Source organism: Oryzias latipes, chromosome 15 (assembly GCF_053564925.1).
Source record: "Oryzias latipes strain Hd-rR chromosome 15, Olatipes_Hd-rR_3.1".
Classification (NCBI taxonomy): domain Eukaryota; kingdom Metazoa; phylum Chordata; class Actinopteri; order Beloniformes; family Adrianichthyidae; genus Oryzias; species Oryzias latipes.
The window spans coordinates 23,335,981-23,357,650 of NC_136251.1; the positions used below are offsets into that span (position 1 = coordinate 23,335,981).

The window sequence follows — 21,670 nt, forward strand, 5'->3', positions numbered from 1 at the left end:
CTAATGTGGGTCTGGAGAGATTTGGTCAAAAAAAGAAAACAGACAAACTCCTGAAATGAGCTGGATATGATGTTTTTGTTGTGATCACAGACACATGAACTAAAGAAGATTTACAGAGGTGCTGAATGAACTCACTTGAAAAGTGGGAAGAGTTATGGTTTGGGGAGTCATCCTACGCCGAAGGGCTGGAGCAGATTTAGGACGAGGCCTCTTCACCTCTGGCTCCTCCCCTCTGGTCCGCCCGATGTCTTCATCACATGACTTTCGTGAAGTCAGGACCTTGCCTTCCAAGAAGTAGTGGTTTCCGTTGCGGTCTCGTTCCCGCTCACTTCTCTCCCTGTCTCCCGCGGCCACAGGGATGACCGCCTCCCCCTTGCCATCTGAGGTGATGGTGCAGTCGGAGGCGGAGCTGCTTTGATGTTTGTGTTTGAATTTGAAGGAGTCGCTGCGGGTGGGAGGGGTTGGAGGTGTTGGTGTCGCAGTGGATGAAGAGGACAAAGACTCGGTCTTGGACGACTGAGAAGAGTGTGAGGCTGCAGCTGCAGCAACGGCAGAAATCTGATTGGCCGCCATGTACTCCATCTTAGACGAAGGAGTTTCAGGCCGCTTGAAAGTGTCTGGATCGAAGATGGACTTTCTCTGCTTGGGGGATTTATAGATGGAAAGTTGGGTGGCTGTTGTGATGGGACTGGAGTTATCGGGAGCAACCGACATGCCTCCCACCATCATTTTAGGCCAAGTGCCCCCACTGTGCTTCTTTTCCAGAGCTGTCTCCATAGTGAGGCACTCAGAGGGAGAGACGGGCTCAAATGGCAAAGATGAAGGTCCTTTTGTGTATGGACAGCACTCCTGGAAAGCACTGGGCCCATAACGACCAGATCCCAAGTCAGACATTGGCCGAAGGCCAGTGGCGTGAAGGGAACCCGTGGAAAAGGGTTTGTTCGTGTCGCCGTACATATTTTCAGATTCCGCTCTGACCTTCCTCCTCTCCCCTGACATGCTACTTGTGCTCGCACTTCCAAGGTCAGGGCAGAAGATGTCGGTCTGGGTGGAACTGTTGTGTTTGAGATTGCGGCTGTTCCTGGAGTGTATCTCTGACAGGTGGATGCGCCCATTGGACTTATCGCATGATTCTCGCAGACTCTCATAGATGTTCTGTCCCGATGTGCTGTGAGGGAAAAACTGTGGAGACACACACAAAGGAATCAGCCACAACAAGACAACTTCAAGCTTTCTAATGAGGAGACATGGCACCAACAGAGACAACATCAAACAAATCCTCAGCTGAAGCTCACCTGTTGTGCAGGACATTCCTCTGCATGCTCTGCACAAATGCTTTTAAATGTTTAAGCATAAAGAAGTTCAGAGAATAGCTGTATTTACATGGGCAAACGTAATCGGAAAGAACGCCTGATCGGAAGAAAAATGGGTCATGTAAACACGCCGTTCGGAATAGTCTGCCCCGATCAGACTCATTCTGATCAAAATTTATTTCCGATCGAGATAGGTGGGTTATGCCGATTGTTTATCCGATCGTTGTTCATGTAAACGGTTCAATCCTATTGCGTGTAACTACTGCTCTGGTTTACGTCACGGATAGACGGTGCGGTGCTTCAGAGAAAGCTTTGGAGCTCAAACAGGACCGACCGGCTGCTCTGCGGAGGCCCGGTGCAAAAGCGCCGCTCTGCTCTCTTACACTCCTCACAAGGGGGGTGCCGGGGAGGAGCGCTTCGTGCCCCATGACGTCTGGACCCTGCGCGGTCCGGGCTCGGGTGCCGGTGGACCGAGCGAACTGTGTCTCTGAGCAGAGCAGGCCAGGTTTGTAACTTGTGTTTGGGGAGGGTGCTTTGTTACGTGTCTGTTTGTTGTTTTGTTATGTCTGGGAGACTTCGGACTGTGATCCGTCCTGCCGCTCTGGGTTAGCGGCTGCTGGACTCAGGCAAACTGTGGGTCCGACCAGAGCTCGGACTTCCAGCTCACACAGCGGCTTTGGGGCGGTGTGTGAGCTTTTCAAAGCAGAAATGTCGCTCAGTCCTTAGAAACTGTTCAAACAATCATGTGGATCTGTGTTTCCAGTCGTGTCCCGACAAAATAAAGGCTGAAGTTATTCCCACATATTTACGTGCAGCCAGGATGCAGATTGCGGCATTTCCAGCATGGATTTTATGTTCATCAAACAAGGCTAATGTTGTTACCGCGTGTTAGCCTCATAACCCTGGCTTCTTCTGGCTCCGTTCTTCCACAAAAAAGCAGTGACCATATGGAATAAAAATAAAATGATGAGCGAACAGGCGCTTCATTCTATTCACAACATTAATAAATTCACGTTTGGGAGATCGTCTCGTATATTACCGAGCTGCTGCATAAAAGTATATGGCAGCAACGTTTGTTTACAACGGGACTCATTTCCTCTTCCGGTATTTTCAACACTACTGCTTAAGCCCAAATGATTTATTCCGACCAAAAGTGTGACCCATGTGAACGTTCGTTCTAATCAGAAAAAGGTTTTCTGTGCCCATGTCTTCTTTCTCTTTCGGCTTTTCCCATCAGGGGTCGCCACAGCGAATCATCGTTTTCCACCTCACTCTATCATGAACATCTTCTACCCTAACATTAGCCAACTTCATGTCCTCTGTTAAGACATCCATATCTCTCCTCTTTGGCCGTCCTCTTGCCCCCCTGCCAGGCAGCTCCATCTCCAACATCCTTCTACCAATATATCCACTATCCTTCCTCTGAACATGTCCAAACCGGGCTCAGTCTGGCTTCTCTGACTTTCTGTGCCCGTGTACACGGTTGAATTTTAATTCGACCATTGATCCGATCAAGATATTTTGCCCATGTAACCGCGGCTACTGAGAAATGTTGACTCACCTTCATGAGAGAAAGGCTCAGAGAGTCCCTACAGCTCCTCAACAGAGCCTCACACTCCGTCACAGACTTGTTATCCAGAGCAATTCCATTTATCTGTTGAGAAGAGACACCTGAAAAAAGGGCTGATGGTTCAACGTAGAGGCAACCATGTTGGTCTCCTTTGATTTCCTTCTAATGGGACTGTATACTCATTTCAACTAGCAGCGAGGGACAAGAGATGCAGATTTAGAACATCTTTCAATGTTTGGTACAGTTAGAATGAGAAACAATATCAATGAGAACAATAACTTCAAAAATGTCTAAAATGTTAACCAGACAAACTTTTAGTCACTTTACTGTGACTGAAAGTACAAATTAAATAAAACCCTTTTCTTTAAAACCAAAAACAGAACCAGGAAGGACAGTTAAAGTCTTAAATTTGTATCCGTCTGCTTTCAACGTTTTTTAATAAAATGTTGAAGGATCATAAGGCTGATAAAAAAACATCAGATTCAAGGCATAGTGAAAATATATCATAACTATTAATAAGACTTTCTACTTATTATTATTAAAGTTGATCAAAGCCAGCTATTTGGCCATGTTCACACTAGTATAACTGCTGGAAAATATCGAACATCTGTGGGAAGAGAATTTAAAGGTAAAATGGACAATTAGGGGTTTCATTTTTACTATGAGGAAAACATAGTTTGACTACTTCCAAAAATTAGTAAAGCAGATTTGGCTTTCCCACCACTATCCTCAGATGTGGAATTAGAGTTCTATTTTTGACATTTATCCTTTCTCATTCCTGAAGTGGGTATTCTGCAGATGTGCTTAGAGACAGCTTTACCTGGAGCAGAAGATTTAGTAAGTAGAAAAAGAAAAACTACTACGTTAACTTTAAACACCTAAAACCCAAACCCACCTCATCTGGATTTGGAGGATGGATACTGGCAGGGATCAAACTTGGGATTAAAGACCCAAGGAAACTTGAGCAAAGCACAGAAAAGTCAGACCGCTTAAAAATAACTCACTGCAATAAGTCGATCTCCGACAGTAAGCGAACCCTCCTTGGCTGCAGGACTCCCCTGAACAATGGCGGCAACAAACACCCCGCTTTCCAGACCAATTCCACTGTCTGAGACGCAGAAAACAAAGGGAATGAAGACAAAAGCAGAAGGCAACAAACGCCAAAAAGTAGTAAGAATCTAGCCTATACTAGTATATACTAGAATACCTTTATGTCCAATAAGATTGATGTGAACAGGGGTGACCAGGCGTCCTCCAAGAGACTTCCTTCTTCGTACCACCATGTTGATCAGTCCTCCTCCATTAAGGACAGCCTTTACCACCTGCTTCCTGTCCTTATTTGTCAAGTCAATGTCATTAATCTTCAACAACCAATCGTTAACCCTGAAATCAAAAGGAAAAGAACATTTCAATAGACTTAACTGAACTTTCAATCGCTCATACTGGTGACTCGTACCTTAACCTTCCATCTGCTACACTTCCTTTGTCCACCCTTGTAACAAATATTCCACAATCTCCTGGTAAATATGGATCATTTACCCCCTCAGCGATGTCAAACCCAAGTGCCTTCAAATCCATGTCATCCTGTCATCATTCGATAGATATGGAAAAACGTATTATAAAGGTGCGCTTCTTTGATCAAATGTTGGTATAGGTGTATGAGCACATCACTGAAAGCCTTGTTCTTACTCTGCCCTTCTCAAACTCCACCACCTCCGTCTCCCACTCCATGGAGTCTGTGTCTATGGCAGAGTCGTGAGAGCTGTGGGCCATCAGCTGACAGAACCGGGCCTCTTTCTCCAGCTGGGTCTCCATTTTCTCCCTAAAAAGGAAGACATCGTATACAGATTAACAGGTCAGTCGTCGGATGATGGATGGCCAAGAAAAAAAAAACAAATCTTACTTAAAAGGTACATAACAAAAATATATATGTTCAACAGTTTTAGGAAGACCTTTCTCAAAATGCCGCCATCACATGGACTGGAAACCAAATTCAACTTTAAAGGAGAACTAAAAAGAAAAGGTTCTTTGTCAGTAGGATATATAGCATCCCACTGAGACCTGCCTTGAGGGTGGTGATGACATTAAAACCCCACTGGTGTTGTGTTCATCATGGAGAAAAGAGGAGGAAACTCAAGCAGCTAAACAAAGAACATCTTACTAACCACAGACATAACGGAAAGAAAAAACGTAAAAGCAGAAAGCGATGGCTAAACTGGGTATAATAAAGACGAGCAAACAACTAGTTTAGTTACGTCGTGTTAGAATCGAAGTGACTATTCACATTTGATTATGGTGGGGTTACAGTTAGGGTTAAAATACGTGAGGGCAATACAGCAATGTGTGTGAATTTACAACAGTTTTTCCCCTTGGTCGCATAAAAATATGTGCGAACAACATCGACATTTGAGAATAAAAGACTTTGCTCTGTGTAAAATCAAACTTTTAAATGCAAATGGTTTATGCAGACTTTGGCCAGCAGGGGGTTCTTTCACGTGCAATGCTACCTTCACATTGGCCTTAATCCCATCCAATGAAAAGTTAAATGAACAGCGAAGGCTTTTGGGTTCAAAACTCGCGTTCACGAATGGCTACGAGATGTCCGCTTTTGGGCTCTACATACAGAACGCGCAACCATTTAATTTAACGCGCATTGAGAGTTAAATCAGTTAAAATTCAACCAATTAGGGACTCAGATATGGATGGCATCCCTTTTATTTCATTAGAAGTGCCAACCGTTTGAAAATTGATTATGGAGGAGAAATTAATAATTGCTTTTGTGCCAGGTTGGAATTATATGACTTAAAGCCTTTCATTTATCAGAATAGAGCTGTGAAAGAAAAAGACTGTTTCCACATTCACAATATTTGCACCACTTCCAACTATGTGCTAGTATGCTAAAAGCGCATTCAAGCACATGCGTGTAGCACATTCTTGAACATGCATTACGCCTTGTGTGGTAAGTTAAAGATTAAATGTTTGAAAATTACCCAAACAGTTATGCTTTCTAGGAATCTAGGTGAGGGGAGATGTTGCCTGAAAAATAACCAGGCTCTGAATCACATATAAACAAAAAGTAAAGCAAAACTTTGTAAATTACAAAAGCATCTCACTTTAGCTCTTTCAGCTCTCTTATTGCATCGTTTTTCTGCTTCCTCATGTCATCCAAGTTACGCAGAGCGTCGGCCAGATCGCTGACTGCCCGGTCCCTTTCTCGCCGTAAGTTATCACACAGAGTCCTGTGAGACGAGGGGGGAAACAGATGGTAAAACAGAGCAACGTGTTTCTTTGAAATCCTCATTACCAGCCTCATTAATATGGTCTGGGTGAACACTCAATTCTGATTGGCTGCTGGGTGTGCATTGAAAAGTGATTATGCACACCTAAAAAAGAAGTTCCGGGCACATAGGCTAAATGTTTTATATCACTGCGCTGGCTTCTTTAAAACAAACTTTTGCTTCATCATCTGGACAAAAACAAGCGGTAAGAGGTGAACTTTCTCTCTGAACTGATGCTTTATCGTGACGATCAGCATATGTATGACTTTCCTTTGCTGCTGCAATCGAGGTCGGCGGTTGGTTAAGCAGCACAACGTAACCAACACTCTAAACTCAAATCTAAACTGAAAAACAAAAAACAAGAATAAAGTATACTAAAAAATGTTTTTTAGAAGCAACAGTCCTCCGCGAAGGTTCAGGCTTCCATGGCGTGCATTCATTTCTGATCATTTCTGACTTCGTCTGCCATTATCTCTTACTTAAAACACACTTGCCTTATGCTTTCCCTCTCTGCCACTATTTTGTCCCGCTCCTGGAAGGCCCAGTCCCTTCGACATTTGGCCACCTCAGCCTCCTGAGTAGCCTCCTTCAGTTCCTGAGACATGGCTTCATATTGTTTCCTCAGCATCTCGATCTCCTTATTGGCTCGTTCCATGTCCAAGGTGGCGGAGTCTTGTTTCTAAGAATGTTTACATGATTGAGATTTTACTTAGAAGTTCAACAGCAAATGTGGATACTTACCAAGAAATGCAGAAGGAAGGGAAAAGGAGGCTGTTTATTGAGCAGACAGGAAATAGCCGTGTGTCAACATGCCGACCCATACAACACAATTTACACAAGAACTTCTCATTAGAGTTTGATCAACTCCTGCCACTTCAGACTTTACTCATAACAGTATTTTAACCAAACGCTGCTCATCAGAAACTTTTTCTCTTCTTATAAGACACTTTTATCCATAAAACATCCTCAGTGATAACTTTGGTTTGGCAGGTGAAGATAAAGATCTTTGTGAGGAGGATGAAGAGCAGTGATGAGGTTTCTGTCGGATTTTTACAAGTGCTTTTCAAATGTAAAAAAATAAAATAAAATGTTGTGGCGATTGGGACGTTTAGTGGCCAAATAAATCCGAGTTAGCCTCAATCTGTCGCTGTCATCAATCACAAAAATAAGTTGGACTAACGTCAAAAGTAGTTCTTTAAAGATTAAGGTCACGCCTTTCTCTCTTTAACACAAGATGTATGACATTTAGAAGACACGTATAAGTGCTTGGGTAATAATCTTGTCTGATTTACAGGCCGTCCCACAGATAAGAAATGAGAAGCAGAATAGGAGATTGAAAAGATATGAGCAGATGCTTTCAGGGCTTTGGGAGTTGAACAGTGTGTAGTTACTTGTCTGGCTTGGTAGTATTCTCGGAGCAGCTGATCCCTTTGAATAATGGCCTCGGTTCTCTCTTTGCGGGCCACGTCCCTCTCCTCCCGAACCGTCTCGATGTCCTTGCAGGCCTGACTCAGCTCTTTTTGGGCTTCCGCTTTGTCCTTCACTTCATGACAGTACTTCTCCAAAAGCTCGTTTCTCTCACAGATGGCCCGGTCACGGTCCACCAGTGAGGAGTTCAGCTCCTGTCCCGGAAGAAACGCAAGGGGAAGGGAGGAATTACCGGTAAAATTATGTAAGGAATGGAAACATCCATGAGGTTCAATGTCAGGTGATATGACACAAATAGCAGCGCAATCTATACATTTTTTTCTTTAGAAGGAAGCATCTGCTGGTTTCAGACTTCTCAGAGTGGAAAAGTAATGTAATCCGCAGTTAGAAGGAAATCATTTCAAGGTGATCCTTGACCCAAGTCAGAATAGAAAGTTAATAATAATAATAAATAACCAATGACTTTATTAACTATTATCACCAGAGTTATGAGTTTCAGAATTCCTGACTGTTTGGCTGAAACTACATCGTTCTAACTTTCCCCAAATAATCCCACCTATACATTTCATTTAGATTAAATCAAAAAAGTAAACTAATTTTCTCAGAAAGTATACTTTTAAGAGACAATCTAATCCCTTTACTAAGAGAACAAACAGACAGATCCTCCAGCAACACATTCTCAAAAAAGAAATGTGACTTAAAGCTTTGTGTTTGTCCTGTTCTCTCCTCAGCATCTCCCTGGTCCAGCTCCCTCTGTTAGATGTCTTTACTGTAATAATGTTGAAAGTTAACAGCATCAAATGATGCTGGTCACATTCCAAAAAATGAGATACCTGTCTGAGTGCCTCCAACTCTTCACTCGCCACAACTCGCTCAGAAGAAGTGTTTTTCAGTCGGGCCTCTGCTGCCTCCAGTTCAGTCTGCAGCTTATCCAGCTCCTTGATAACCTGGTCCCTCTCGCTCATGATGAGGCGATACTCGTTGAACACAGAATCCCGCTCATCCTTGTACTTCTCGCAGTCCTTGGCCGCTTTGAGCTGTAAATTCTTGTAGCGCGTCACTTCTGACTGTAGTCGTTCCATTTCCCTCTGCAGCTCTTTGTTCTGAGCCGACAACTTGTTTAGCTCCTGCTGAACCGAGTCAAACCTTAAAAAGACAAAAGTTTAAGTTTTCTTTCTTAAAATATGAAACTTTCTCCATTCTTGTGGATTCAAGCCATAATGCATGACAGAAAATGATAAGTGTCCTTATGTTTTAAGCATGAGACATTCAGGCCAGTTGTTGATGAGGAGTTTGGCGTTTTTCCTCACCTCCTCATTGAGGTAGAGTACTGCTGTTGGTAATGCATGGCTGAGTCTCTCTGCTTCAGTAAAGCATCCATCTGTTTCTGCAGCCGCCGGTTCTCTTCCTCCGCCTGTTCCAAGCGACTCAGGTCCGTGTTGTGGTTAGCCACTTTCTCGCTGTAGCGCTTGCTCAGGGCGTCGTACTCCTTCTTTACACCTTCAAGCTTGTCCATAGCTGTGTCATAAAGCTTATTTAACACCTCTGATGATCCATTCTCTCTCATTACCTGGAGAAGACAACACACTTTATGGCACACCAATAATGTTTGAACCACATTTATATGGCAGCTTGTACCTGCTGTACCAAATCTTACCAGCAGATGGCATTGCTGCACAGAAAGGAATAATGAGCTATGTTAAAGGTTAGGCTTTATCGTGCAAGTTTTTAAAACCTGCATATATTATAAAGCCCTGTGACCCGCACTGACTAATTTCTGTCCAGTAGCTGCCCTTCAGAGTGGCCTCATTAATTCTTATTTAGAGCCGCTCTGATCCTGAGCTCCTGCTGATGCAGTCTTCCCAATTCCTGGGACAGCTGCTATGACCTGAGGGTAGCCTTGACCAGGGCTCGACAACACAAACTTCACAGACACTGATCATACAGCTATGCAGAGAAGGTCACTTTACCCAAGCCAAGCTCTTTCTTCTTTGGCTGCCCTTTAAGAAAAATGCTCAGTGTGCATTTGCCTCTGCTTTGCTCGACTGTGCTTATAGCTACTGTAGCGTCCCCTGGGGTGCTGTGTGAAACTGTCATCCTCAGTAAAACCATACATGGGACAGCCCCTTGTGTCACCCGGTGTAAAGTATTTACAGCTCAGACATAACACTTGATAGCATTCCAGATGAAGACTCTTCAGCAAATCGGACGTCTTACTATGGAGAAATCGTTTTTTTCTTTGTACATACCAGTACATTAGTGTGGAACGACGAGTCGACAATGACACCGCAGTCTGAGGGGGAGAAGCTGTACCTGCTGTTGCTGCAGCTGAAGGTCTGCCAGCTCTTTTTGGTCTTGGCTGTGCAGTCGTTTCAGCTCCTCGCAGCTCTGCTTTAGGTGGTTATGCTCTCGGACCAGCTGGGCATTGTCCCTCTTAAGTGTTTCCATCTCCTCTTTCAGCTGCGTCTGATCACCCAACACACGGCTGTGCAGCATGCTAGGAGGAAAAACGCACATATGAAAAGGCATAAAAAAAACAACAAACCGGAAAAGATGAAACCCATAATTGCAGGAAGCATAAAGAATGTGACCCCGAAAGGGATAAACGGGTTTAGAAGATGGATAAATTAATGATTTTTAGCCCTTTTAGCACTTTTATAGTTTCTAATGTGTTTTTATGCGTGTGTGTGTTTCATGATTGTCAGCCATTTCACTTTTAAATTTCCACAGGGATTATTAAAGACCCTATCTATCTATCCATCCATCCATCCATCTATCCATTTCAAGGGTCTAAAGATTTCAGACAAACTGATTTTTGAAGGAAATTAATTCTAATACTGAAAGAAAAAAATATCACATTCCTGATTAAAGTTTCATCTGTGAAAATCATTTAGGAAAACAGAAACGAAAAACCCCTGACCATTATATTGCCCACTTACTTAGATGACAGCTTTAAAATCCCACTTCAATCATCTTTTGATCAACTGTATTCTAAAAGCGTTCCCAGTGGTCTTCCTTATGATTATGCCGATTTTAGCCTAAATCAAAAAAACAGTCTTTATCTCTAGGACATGGTCTCTGTAGAAAGGCACTAGTTTATTAGTAATTGACCTCTGAGTTAGCTAGCTTACAGCCCCTCACACCCCAAACCTAACATTACAGGTGCAACAAAAAGGGTGAGCAACATTGGAACTATCCAGTCATACAGTTTTGAGCCAGTTCAGGTGAAGAAAACAAAGACAAACATGGATACATGGGAATGGAGAGGCGCAGGGAACTTGTGGTCCGCCGATTGTAGTTTAATTCCCAACTACTAGCTTTTTCAACTGAGGTTTTTTCATCTGCTATTTGATTCACGACTATTTGAATAAAGAAATACTCAGAAATACAATTTTAAGCTTAATTTTCTTCATCCATGTCCTCCACCCTGAGAAAAATGCTACAAGAACATGTTAAAAACACCAAAAACATGGAGTGGGTCTTTAAAATACAAACATTTCCCTAGTTTTTCCATAAATATGGGCCTCAGTATCAAAGCTTTCAGAAAAAAGAAAAGTTTTAATCCCATTCCATTTTGTTGCCTTGGTTTTTAAACGATCCTGGGATTTTGTGACACTGACTCTCCTTAAAGGTAAACAGTAAAACAGAATCTTTCTTTTAATAAAGCCGACAGCAGCAGCATATCTGCAGACATTTCACAGTGTAGGTGCAGGAGAACACAAGATATTATAAGTTAAAGAGTTAACATAAACTGCTCATTGGTAGCTTGAGAAACTGAAGCTGCACACCAACCATTACTTAAGCAAATAAAACAAATACATAATGAATGACAACAAAAGTCAGTCTGGTAGTCTTACTGATAAAAGTCCGCCTCCTTCACAGCCTCCTCGCACCGCTTCAGAGTTTTGGTATGCTGGTTCTGCAGAGACTGCAGGTCTGCCATCGCCCTCATGCACTGACTCTTCAGACGCTCATAGTCATGGCTGGCTTTGGAATTTGGCCTTAAGGAGAAAAAAGAAGCAAGAAATCAAAACTCTGTTCAGCATTGGCTGATTAAAAATAAAATAAAAAGACCTTCTCCTTGTGGGAGAAAATTCATATAATGAGAACACAATGACAAAATATTTAACAAAGAATGTAAAAAATGAAAGCACCTCTTTATAATCATTTTAGACATTGAAATGTGATGAGAGCACATTTAGGTCTACTACTCTAAGAGTAATGAATAAAACTAGAAGCAGATCATCCTTTAAGGTCTCAGTGACAACTGCAAGTTTGAAGGAGAAATTACAACCAAGCTTTATGCTGCCTTTATGGGAGGGTGCCAGCGTTCAAATTAAAATAGCAGTAACAATAGGAACGGCGAAGAACCCGAGCCAAGATTTGCACCTGCAGTCATCAAAGGTGGTCCCGGGCGATGCCAAAGCCAGGCGCTTCCGAAGCTCATCTCGCTCCCTGGTTACCTGGCGGAGCTGCAGTATGATGGTGTCCAGGCTGTCAACTGGGTGTCGGTTGTCGTTTGTGGCGGGCGGAGGCGAAGCAGCTTCACCATTAACAGGTGAACCTGCAGGAGTGAGCACAAATAGACATAAAAATGTTTGTGTTTTTTTTTCTTCATGCATTTTTTTTCTATCTTAAAAGCGTACAATCAAAGCATTTGAGTGCATTTGGTCCATTCCACATTTTACAGGCAAAGACATTCAAACTAAAGTGGTTAAAATGTCATAATTTTAGGACATTTCATTCAGAAAATATTGAACCAAGATATCAAATCAGTGTATAAAAAATAAAATCCATTATTCAATAAGAAAATGTATGCTCGGTATGGGGCTTACAGCAGTCAGATATATCTGCAGGTCATTATTTAAATGTCATCTTAGCATTATTGATTTAGACATAAATACTGTAGATTTTAATCTTTAATTATTATTTTTTTATTTTATTTTATTATTATTATTTGTTGTGCATCTCCTTTAATTTGAAACTTTAGAATATAACTCCACCAGGGCTGGTGTCACTGCCAAAATAATAAATCAATTTCACTCGGTTAAAGTCACAATTACAATTAATACCTGATTAATTGGGATTGAATTCAATTTATATTTAGGATTTCCTTCAAATAATTAACAAACTGTCTTCACATAACAGTACACTAAATGAATGTGAAGCTTTCCATTCTTAAAGAAAATAGGAATTTCTACATAAAAACTATCTGAAGCTATTTAATTGCATGAAAATGAGCTGCTTTAAAGAAAAATCACATCACTAATGTTATTTATTAAGAGAATACAATGACAAAATCATTATTTAAATTTTTTGTGCATTATTTTAAGTCTCAACTATGTTGTTCTTTTCAGGAAAAACATTCTCTGGACACAATTCAAACAAACCACACACATTCATTTTTGGTAGATAAATTTTAAAAATAAACGCAATGCAACCAGAAGAGATGATTTTTCTGCTGTTAAGATAACATATTGGTAGGAAAAAGAATTTTGCTTTTTGAAATCATGTTAATAGACACTTGGATTTAAAAACGACAACAACAAAAAAAACACAATTTAAACTATTAAGACTTCTATTTTTAAAATGATTTTGTAGTAACAGCTTTTTTCCCTCTATTGGCCATACATCACTGATACATAAATATTTACATGGAAATGAAACATGGCAAAAATACAGCATTCATATTCATTTGTGATACTTATTTAATAACAGTAATCTGCTGTTAAAGAATGTGAGAATTAAACCCTTTTTGTTTTTTATCAGTAATAGTTTGCCAAACAGGCGAGTTATCCTGAACCATCGTTGTAAATTCACGTTCGGGGTGGTTTTCCACAAAAGAACATCCAAGACAGGAAATTTGGGGATTATGTGCATCTTAGAGTCAACATTTGGACCTTTTAGAGGTTTATGTAACACAGCTGAGTCATCTGGCCCTTTGTCAAAAGTAAGGAAAGGCAAACATGGCAAACCTGGGTAAAGAATGGGGGGGGGCACACTGCAGAGTTACACTGAGAGGGTTCAAAAAGAAACGAGTGGACTTCTTGACCTCTTTATCTCAGAAAGCAGCAGTGGACTTTACTTCAGCCCTCCTTGTGTTTGGAGTCTGACCACTCTGACAGAGCGCAATTTCAACAAGCATTTTCATTCAAAACATACCAACACTACTGAGAGAGCTGCTGCTTTCCGAGTCAGACGGCATAGTGGAGAGAACGCTGTATGTGGAACCTGCCAAGAAACAAAGACCACAAAACAGAGAAACAGTCAGAAATGCAGCAATGGAAGAATGGATCCAAGGCCGTAAATCTCAGTCGTGCAGGAAAAAAAAAAAAAAAAAAAAAATCAATATTAAACAGATGCATGATTTAGATTTTAAATCTCATCTTCAACACCCTAAAGTGGCTCTATATTATTACTCTAGAGTATTGTTGTCATTAGACCTCCCCTCTCTCATTCTGCAGTCTCCCCATCTTTGATGTAGGGTCCCGTATGTTTCTGCTAACCGGGCAGAATGTCACGGCTAAAATGGGTTTTCCAATTTCTTTTTTGTATGTGGAGATGATAAAAAAACAGGAAGACACAAAATATCGCTCTCCATATGAGCGTCAGTACACGCCGTTAAACTGAGGGATATTTTACAGCCGCTGCCGTAACCCGTAGGAAAAGGCTGTAGCCCCCTATAGAGCAGAGGACTTATGCTCAAAAGGGAAGCATTAACACATCTGACGACACTAAACTGACCCGTGGTCTTCTACATCCATTCCTACAGTAGGATGCACCTGATCGCCAGTTTTAGTAGTAGTTTAGTAGTTTAGGAGCAAATCTTTGTGTAGCGTGTCTTGAGCTGCAAACATCTTGAGTTTGTGTGGCGTACTCTGTGAGAGCTACTGCTTTGTGTAGGTGCTCCACTTGGGATAAATGCTTGTTTAGGAAAAGTTTTATTTTGGCCAGGGGCGTGTTACGGCTGTGGCCGTCTTTACTTTTGTTCTTTTTGTTCTGTGTATTTTTTTTCTATCAGACTGGGACTTTGCTGTTTTTGTGGATCTTTAGCCGCGGTTACATGGGCAGAATAACTTGATCGGATCAATGGTCGGGTTAAAATTCACCCGTGCACATGGGATCAGAAAACCTTTTTCCGATTAGAAGAAACGTTCACATGGGTCACACTTTCGGTCGGAATGAATCAGTTGGGCATGCGCAGTAGTGTCGAAAATATCGCAAGGAAAATGTGTCCAGTTGTAAACAAACCTTTGCTGTCACATATATTTATGCAGCAGCTTGGTAAAAGAGGCGATCTTCCAAACGTGCTTTTATTAATGTTATGAATATTATGAAGTGCCTGTTCGCTCATCATTTTATATTTAATCCGTGTGGTCAGTGCTTTTTTTGTCGAAGAAAAATCCAGGACCTGCGGGAAACGCTGCAATCTGCAGCTTGGCTGCACGTAAATGTCTGGGAATAACATCAGCCTTTATTTTGTCGGGGCACAACTTTAAACGTAACAAAGCAACCTCCCCTCAAACACATTAATAAATCCAGCTGCTCTGCTCAGAGAGGTTGACTCGGTCCACTGGCACCGGAACCCGAACGCAGAGCTCGGGTGCCGGGTCCAGACGTCAGTGGACACGCATCCCCCCGGCATCTCTCTCGTGAGGGGTGTAAGAGAGGGGAGAGCCATCGGGGCGAGAGCGGGGCGAGAGCGGAGCGGCGCTTTACGCGGGGCCTCCGCAGAGCAGCTGGTCGGTCCCGTATGCGCTCCAAAGCTTTCTCTCAGCGAAACACCATCTATGCGTGACGTAAACCAGAGCAGTAGTGACACACGATCGGAATGACCTGCTCCACGATCGGATAAACGATCGGTATCACCCACCCATCTCGATCGGAAAGAAATTCTGATCCGAACGAGTCTGACTGGGGCAGAGTATTCCGAATGGCGGGTTTACATGATGCATTTTCTTTCCGATCAGACGTTCTTTCCGATTACTTTTGCCCATGTAAACGCGGCTTTTGTGTGTCTGTCTGATTACTTTCAGGTGTGGTGCTGAGAAGGCGTGGCTCCCACTGGACCCAAACTGATGGCAGCAGCCTTAAAAGCACCATGTGGACCCCCAGCCTGTGAGAAGGGAGCTTTCTTCACATTTTCTGTAGTTTGTGTCACATTTTGTAGTTTTTGTGATTTTGTGAATCCGAGTAGTCTTTTGTTTGTCGTAGTGATGTCTAAATGAAGCTGTAGGGGTGAACTGCCATTTTCTTTCACATATGTTTTCTCCTGTCTATGTTAGTCTAGGGAGGTTAGTGTTTTGTCATTGATTTCCTTTTTTTTCATTCACAGGTAAGATTTCAGTTAGGTGGGTTTTGTTATTAATTTAAAGTTGAGAAAAACATTACTTTTATGTTATGCTCTAGGTCCCCCTTGACCAGGGGTGGGCAAACTACGGCCCGCGGGCTGGATCTGGCCCGCCTCCATGTTTGGTCCGGCCCACTGAACATCAGAGACCCATGTTTTTGATTTTTTTATCTGGCCATACAATCAAGACGTGGCATTTTATTCCCCCCCTTCTGCAGTCTGTGTCCTGATCCGAAACCATCTAAAATGTCTCATCTTGTTCATCTTTCCTGGTTTAGCTCATTCTTTTAGAGCGATCATGCTGCCTTTTTTAAACAGCGCGCCCTGTTCTGTGTCCTGATTGGCTGGAGACCCTGTCAATCAATCTCCTCAGTCCGTGCCGTGTCTCCTGTACAGAAACGCGGGGCTCTTCAGATCTATAGAAATCTGTGATCGACGATCAGATCTCAGTTTTCATTCTAAGATCCTGGACCTAATTGCTAGGAAGGTTGGAGAATTTCAACAAGAGAAAAGGATGAAAATGTTCACGTCTGTCTGAGAAAAGTGTATTTATGCAGTGAGGAGTTTTGATGCCATAAAAAACGCATGGAATCATTCTCCGTGGATTTCACTGATCACGGTTATTTTTAGAATAAAACTCCTGCAATAAATGAGGCAACTCAGATATATGATTAGCTGCAGCAGAAGACACAGAAATGTGTTTTTTCTATTATTACTGGATGAGAAACAGAGGTGCAGGACACAGCTGCTCAGTTTTAGCACAAACTGTTAGATGAGTGATGAGCTGCAGTCCTCAAAGTGTTTATTAGGATTATGACGGGAGAGGATCCAATATTTTTTTTTTTTAATGTAATCAGTATATTTTTTTCTGAATTTTTGTCTTTGAAAATCATGGTGTTATTTGGTCATTGCTTTATTCATAAATAGTGTTATTTATTTTATTAATAGGATCATGAATGAATGAAACTTTATTCATATAGCACTTTACAACTCCTTGAAGGTACCAAAGAGCTTCACAATAAAAAAAAATATCTAAAATGGGGAAAAAAGTTTAAACTAAAAATTCTAGAATATTCTGTTTTAGAATCTAATTTTCAATCCAAATGTTTTCATCTACATTTCATGTTATATAATTCTCACTCCATGTATCTGCTCGTGGTCCGGCCTTTCTATCCAATTTTAGAACCCAATGTTGCCCACCCCTGCCCTAGACAATAAAAGGGGCATAACATGTACTTGCCCCGACCCCATCTTTTATTCTGACTGGGTTCTTCTGAAATTATGTTTCAGATTCCATAATTTTTAAAACGATCCCCTTAAACACACAATCAATCCAAACCAATAAGAATGAATCACAGTTTAACCGATTGAGAAACAGCTATATGCAAAAGTCTGTCAGTGCTTCCAGGAAGCTTCAGGAAATAAAATGACAGATTATTCATCTGCTCCATGTAGAAAGGGGATTTCTAGTAATCTGAGTTTTTTTTATCTATATATAAAGACCTCTCTCTATGCTCAAATGTATGAAAAGATATGCAAAATGTAATGCAAGCATTGGTATGTATAAAACAAAAGAAAAATTTGCAGAAAAAGATGGATTTGATTCCACGTATTCCCCATCAGTAGAAATGTTTCCCACTGTAAAACAATCATTATTTCTCTGCAGTAAATACAGTGATGCATAAAGCTTTGATATAATTCTATTCAAGTGTTCAAACCCAAAACCTAGCATGTGACTGACATGGTTTCAGAGGAACATAAAACGTATTTTTAAAAGACCTCTAGACAATTAATTCTGAGACAATTAAACTATAGAAAAACAAAACATTAGATCTACCTAAGGGCACAAGGTTCATGATATCAAATGCCTTAAACTGATGGGTTTCAATCAACCTTTTTCATTTATACCATTTGTTGATATTAATCCTCCTCAGTCCCACTCTCTAAAATAGGGAAAACGTATTAAATAAATATCTCAAAACATGCGATTTGGAACACAAAACCATATATTAAATTAAAATTCCAGTAATCTAACACTGTTGTGAGTGGACATGAAGACCTTTTGATTTCAGCAGCCTTTTAGTTAAATGTGGGTTTAATGCAGGTGACATTTTATGATCTTCTACAATTTATTTATTGTTTTATCCTGTTTTCATGCAGCTTTTAACCTGTGTTGTTAAACACTCTCATTCTTACTGTAAAAAGAGCAATATAAAAAACGTACTTCCTTAAAGGAACTCACCAATTGTCAATAACTCACAATCTGGTTCGACCTGAAGGACAAAAATGTGCATAAATGTGCACAGATTTCTATAAGTGCCAAGGGTTCATTAGTTGGGTCCATCAGCATGTGAATGCAGTATGGACCGCCTGTCAGATACACACTAGCTATCCAGTAGTCAATGCAGAGTCAGCAGCAACATACGTTGTATCATTGATACCTATTAGCACCAAGCACAATCTATAAGTTTGGTCAATAGCTAATGTGTTCTGTGCCTCTATAAAACCGACGCCCTTCAGGGGAGAACAGATAAGGTGGTTCACAATGGAAAAATCCAGCAGAGGTTCCACCTCTGACCTCCAGCCAGAAAACGCACGCGAATCAGAGAAATCCTCACATCTGCTGGAAGCTCTTCACAGAACACATCTCCAGTCTTTAATGGAGAGTGAAACCAATTCATCAAATGTAATATCACAGCGAAGGCCCTAAAGCAATGCTAACAAAGGCCTGTTGCTGTGATCTAAATAGGTCAGGGGAGTGCTCGCCACTCCAGAGGCTCCACATCCCCCCACTCCTCCGTCTGTTTTCCTTCACAATCAAGCCGAGTGCTAAGCTACAGTTGCTTCAAACAACCAGATTATGTTCTCCGCCACATTAACCAAGATGACACATGTTGCCATGGAGAAACGGAATGAGATAAAAGGTGAATTCTGCAGTGAGGGAGAAAAAGATGAATCCTTGCAGTTAGGAAGCTGGTAGAGAAAAGGCTCAATAAAATCACTTCTACCTTTGAGGGATCCGTAATTCAGATTTATGATTTTATATATTAGAAAAATAAGAGTCCCCAAACATAAAACACTGAATTTGTGCAGCTGCTTTAACACATTGACTGGTCTTAAGACTATACCTGAAAGATTTGACCTTTTCCATGTATCGCCTTTTTACAGAGCAACTTGGCACAGCATCATCTTTACAGATCTACAGCAATTCTCCATTCAGTAGTCAGCCACTTTTCATTAACAGAGATTAACAGTAATTACATAGGTCACATATACAAAGTTCAATATGTCCTTCAGCCCGCTCGCCGTCAGCGTCCTCAGCTTCACAACCTTTTCCACTACAGAACGGCTTCTTTTATGGTGTGCTAAAGTGAGGCTGAGGGATGTGTCAGCATTGAGCTAGAGAGCAGAAAGAATATCTTCCAGCAGTATTGTGGGGCTTTAAATCCAAGCTCTCCACATGTGGATGACATCATTTAAACAGGAGGTGTCTCGGTTGCAAAAATCCTGTCACAACTATGGGTTCTTATTCTCCAACGCTGAGCAGTAAACCAACGGAATGCTTTCAGCTTTCTTTCATCCCTGTGACCTGTATTTGCTACTAGGCAAAACTGACGGGTTTAATCTTAATTCTGTAATGCCACATCCTAAAGACATTTACATTTACCAACTGTATTGAGATTCCACAAACAATATTTTTAGTTATGCAAAAACCAGACAGTAAAATGAGATGCTGTTGAACTGTTGAGACATCCTTAGGCAAGTTAAACTCGCTGCATCTGTCTCAATAATGTGCATTTAGTACTATTTTCTATTTTTGCTGTTGGGTTGCTTTATCTAGAACACGTGACACTAGGGCTGAGTTTATAAAATCGATTAATCAATCGATTAATCAATCCGAGCGTAATAGATAAATAATTGATCCATAAAAGTAGAGCTAGATCTTCTATGCCTTTCCTTTTCCGGTGACCTAACACATAACAGCAGTAAAACTAAAGTCCGCTAGCTTGATGCTAACATATAATGGAATTTCCCATAGGACGGCTAGTGCTAACGCTTGGTCGACCTAAACATACATTGCTGACTAAATGAACAGCTTTATATTTTTACAGGCATGAATTTTCCAAACCCTTAAGGAGACTTTTAAAGCACTGTTTTTTGCTCAAATCTTCTGGAATAAAGTGCAATATTATAGCACGAGCTCCACCTAGTGGCCAAACTGACACGCCCTCCGGGAAAGACGGAACATAATGATTGTTAACAGTCTCATAGGTTTACTATTTCACTAGTAAATTTTACAGTATGTGAAGTGTATCAGATTAATATAAATATCTTTAAAACATATATAGATTATTAATGTATTTCTATACAAATATGTCTAAATGTATGTATGAATATGTATGCATGTCTAAACCAACACACGTGGAAATTATTGGTAATACCCAACCCTACATTAAACGTGCCATCATTTGCTCATATATGCACCACGTATACTCCAGGAATGAAGGCAAGTTGTGGGGTTTCTGCAGAGGTAAGGACACAACTGAGCAGGATTCTGGGCATTAAGCCAGCAAAGCTTACTGCCAGTGTAAATCAAAGATCATCTGATTCTTGGAGTCTGCACATAAAACAAAGACATTTAACATAAGGAATCAATGAGCCAGGATTACTCCACCATAAGCTAGAGACCCGACTAACAGCTCTGTGTTCATCTCATCCAAGTCAGACCAATTCACCTTTACACAAACCGAGCCGTGTCTGACCTTTAGCATTTTTCAAAATAAGATCTTCTGTACTATTGACTAAACCCCAATGTGTACCTCAGAGATAAGCCTTATTTTGATTTATGAAAGCAATCTGGTAAATGTTGGGTCACGTCTGTCCATCCTGATGTCAGAGGGACTCAGCTGCAACCAAAAGCCCGACAGTGCTTATCGGCCCAACCTTTTCTCTTTGTGCAATGAGGACGTGTTTAGCACTGATTATTTCCTTTTGAACTATTTTTCTATGTCCAGAGAAGGTTTAGTAAAAAAATAGTTTTTTTTAAAAGTCTGATTTCTTACAAGTCACTGATGCAAACACTGTAAAAAGCTGCCACTTTAAAGAATTGTGTAGTAAGAGAAAGTCATTCAGAAACCACTCATTGCATGAAGCGATAATTAAAAGATTATGGAGCAAGTGTGTTTTTTTAAAGGTCACCAAAAAAGAGGAAGTGGTAAATATATGTAAATGTAATTTAATTTTTGAAATTCTAAATACTAAAAAAAATATTTTTTTTACCAAAATTCCATGAGCTAGAATTAAAAAAAGGCGTGAAAAAAAACACACAAGATACATACATAAGATCAGAGACCTAGTGGCAACCACTTTGTTTAAAACTAAACTCATTTTCAAAATATTAAAGTGATAACGTTAAAAAAATGAAAATAAATAAATGGCAAACCTCTGGTTAATCTATGAAGTTACTTTTAAAGTAGATTTTTATTAAAAAACAAAAATGTGGATTTTAGGGTTTTTAATGCCATTACACTGACACCAACATAAAATAAAGGAATGTAAATCAGCCTTTTAGAAAAGATGCAGATTTTAACAGCAGCACTAGTAAACTAATGTGAAAAATTGCTCATTTCTGGTCGTGTTAGTGAAAACATCTTCTCACAGCAACTTACTTAAAACTTCCTTTGAATATGTGCTCCATCAACCTCTATAGTTCTTTTGCTTTATTTTCCAA

General features: G+C 40.8%; 1 protein-coding gene across 6 annotated transcripts in view; it reads right to left on the bottom strand.

Annotated features, from left to right (window-relative positions):
* Positions 1-21,670, bottom strand: part of dlg5a (discs, large homolog 5a (Drosophila)) — a 39,055-nt gene that overhangs the window by 11,757 nt on the left and 5,628 nt on the right. For 4 of the 6 annotated variants that reach the window (XM_078931832.1, XM_023963099.2, XM_023963101.2 and 1 more), the window contains exons 2-16: positions 13,752-13,820; positions 11,979-12,153; positions 11,447-11,590; positions 9,903-10,086; positions 8,900-9,159; positions 8,423-8,735; positions 7,553-7,783; positions 6,656-6,840; positions 5,997-6,122; positions 4,573-4,705; positions 4,340-4,467; positions 4,091-4,266; positions 3,888-3,991; positions 2,875-2,967; positions 136-1,182 (exon numbers count right to left, since the gene is read on the bottom strand). In XM_078931832.1, coding sequence (XP_078787958.1) covers positions 136-1,182; positions 2,875-2,967; positions 3,888-3,991; positions 4,091-4,266; positions 4,340-4,467; positions 4,573-4,705; positions 5,997-6,122; positions 6,656-6,840; positions 7,553-7,783; positions 8,423-8,735; positions 8,900-9,159; positions 9,903-10,086; positions 11,447-11,590; positions 11,979-12,153; positions 13,752-13,820 — 3,368 coding nt within the window. The remainder of the gene's footprint in view (positions 1-135; positions 1,183-2,874; positions 2,968-3,887; positions 3,992-4,090; positions 4,267-4,339; positions 4,468-4,572; positions 4,706-5,996; positions 6,123-6,655; positions 6,841-7,552; positions 7,784-8,422; positions 8,736-8,899; positions 9,160-9,902; positions 10,087-11,446; positions 11,591-11,978; positions 12,154-13,751; positions 13,821-21,670) is intronic. The other 2 variants (XM_023963102.2, XM_023963100.2) reach the window with 1 other exon arrangement.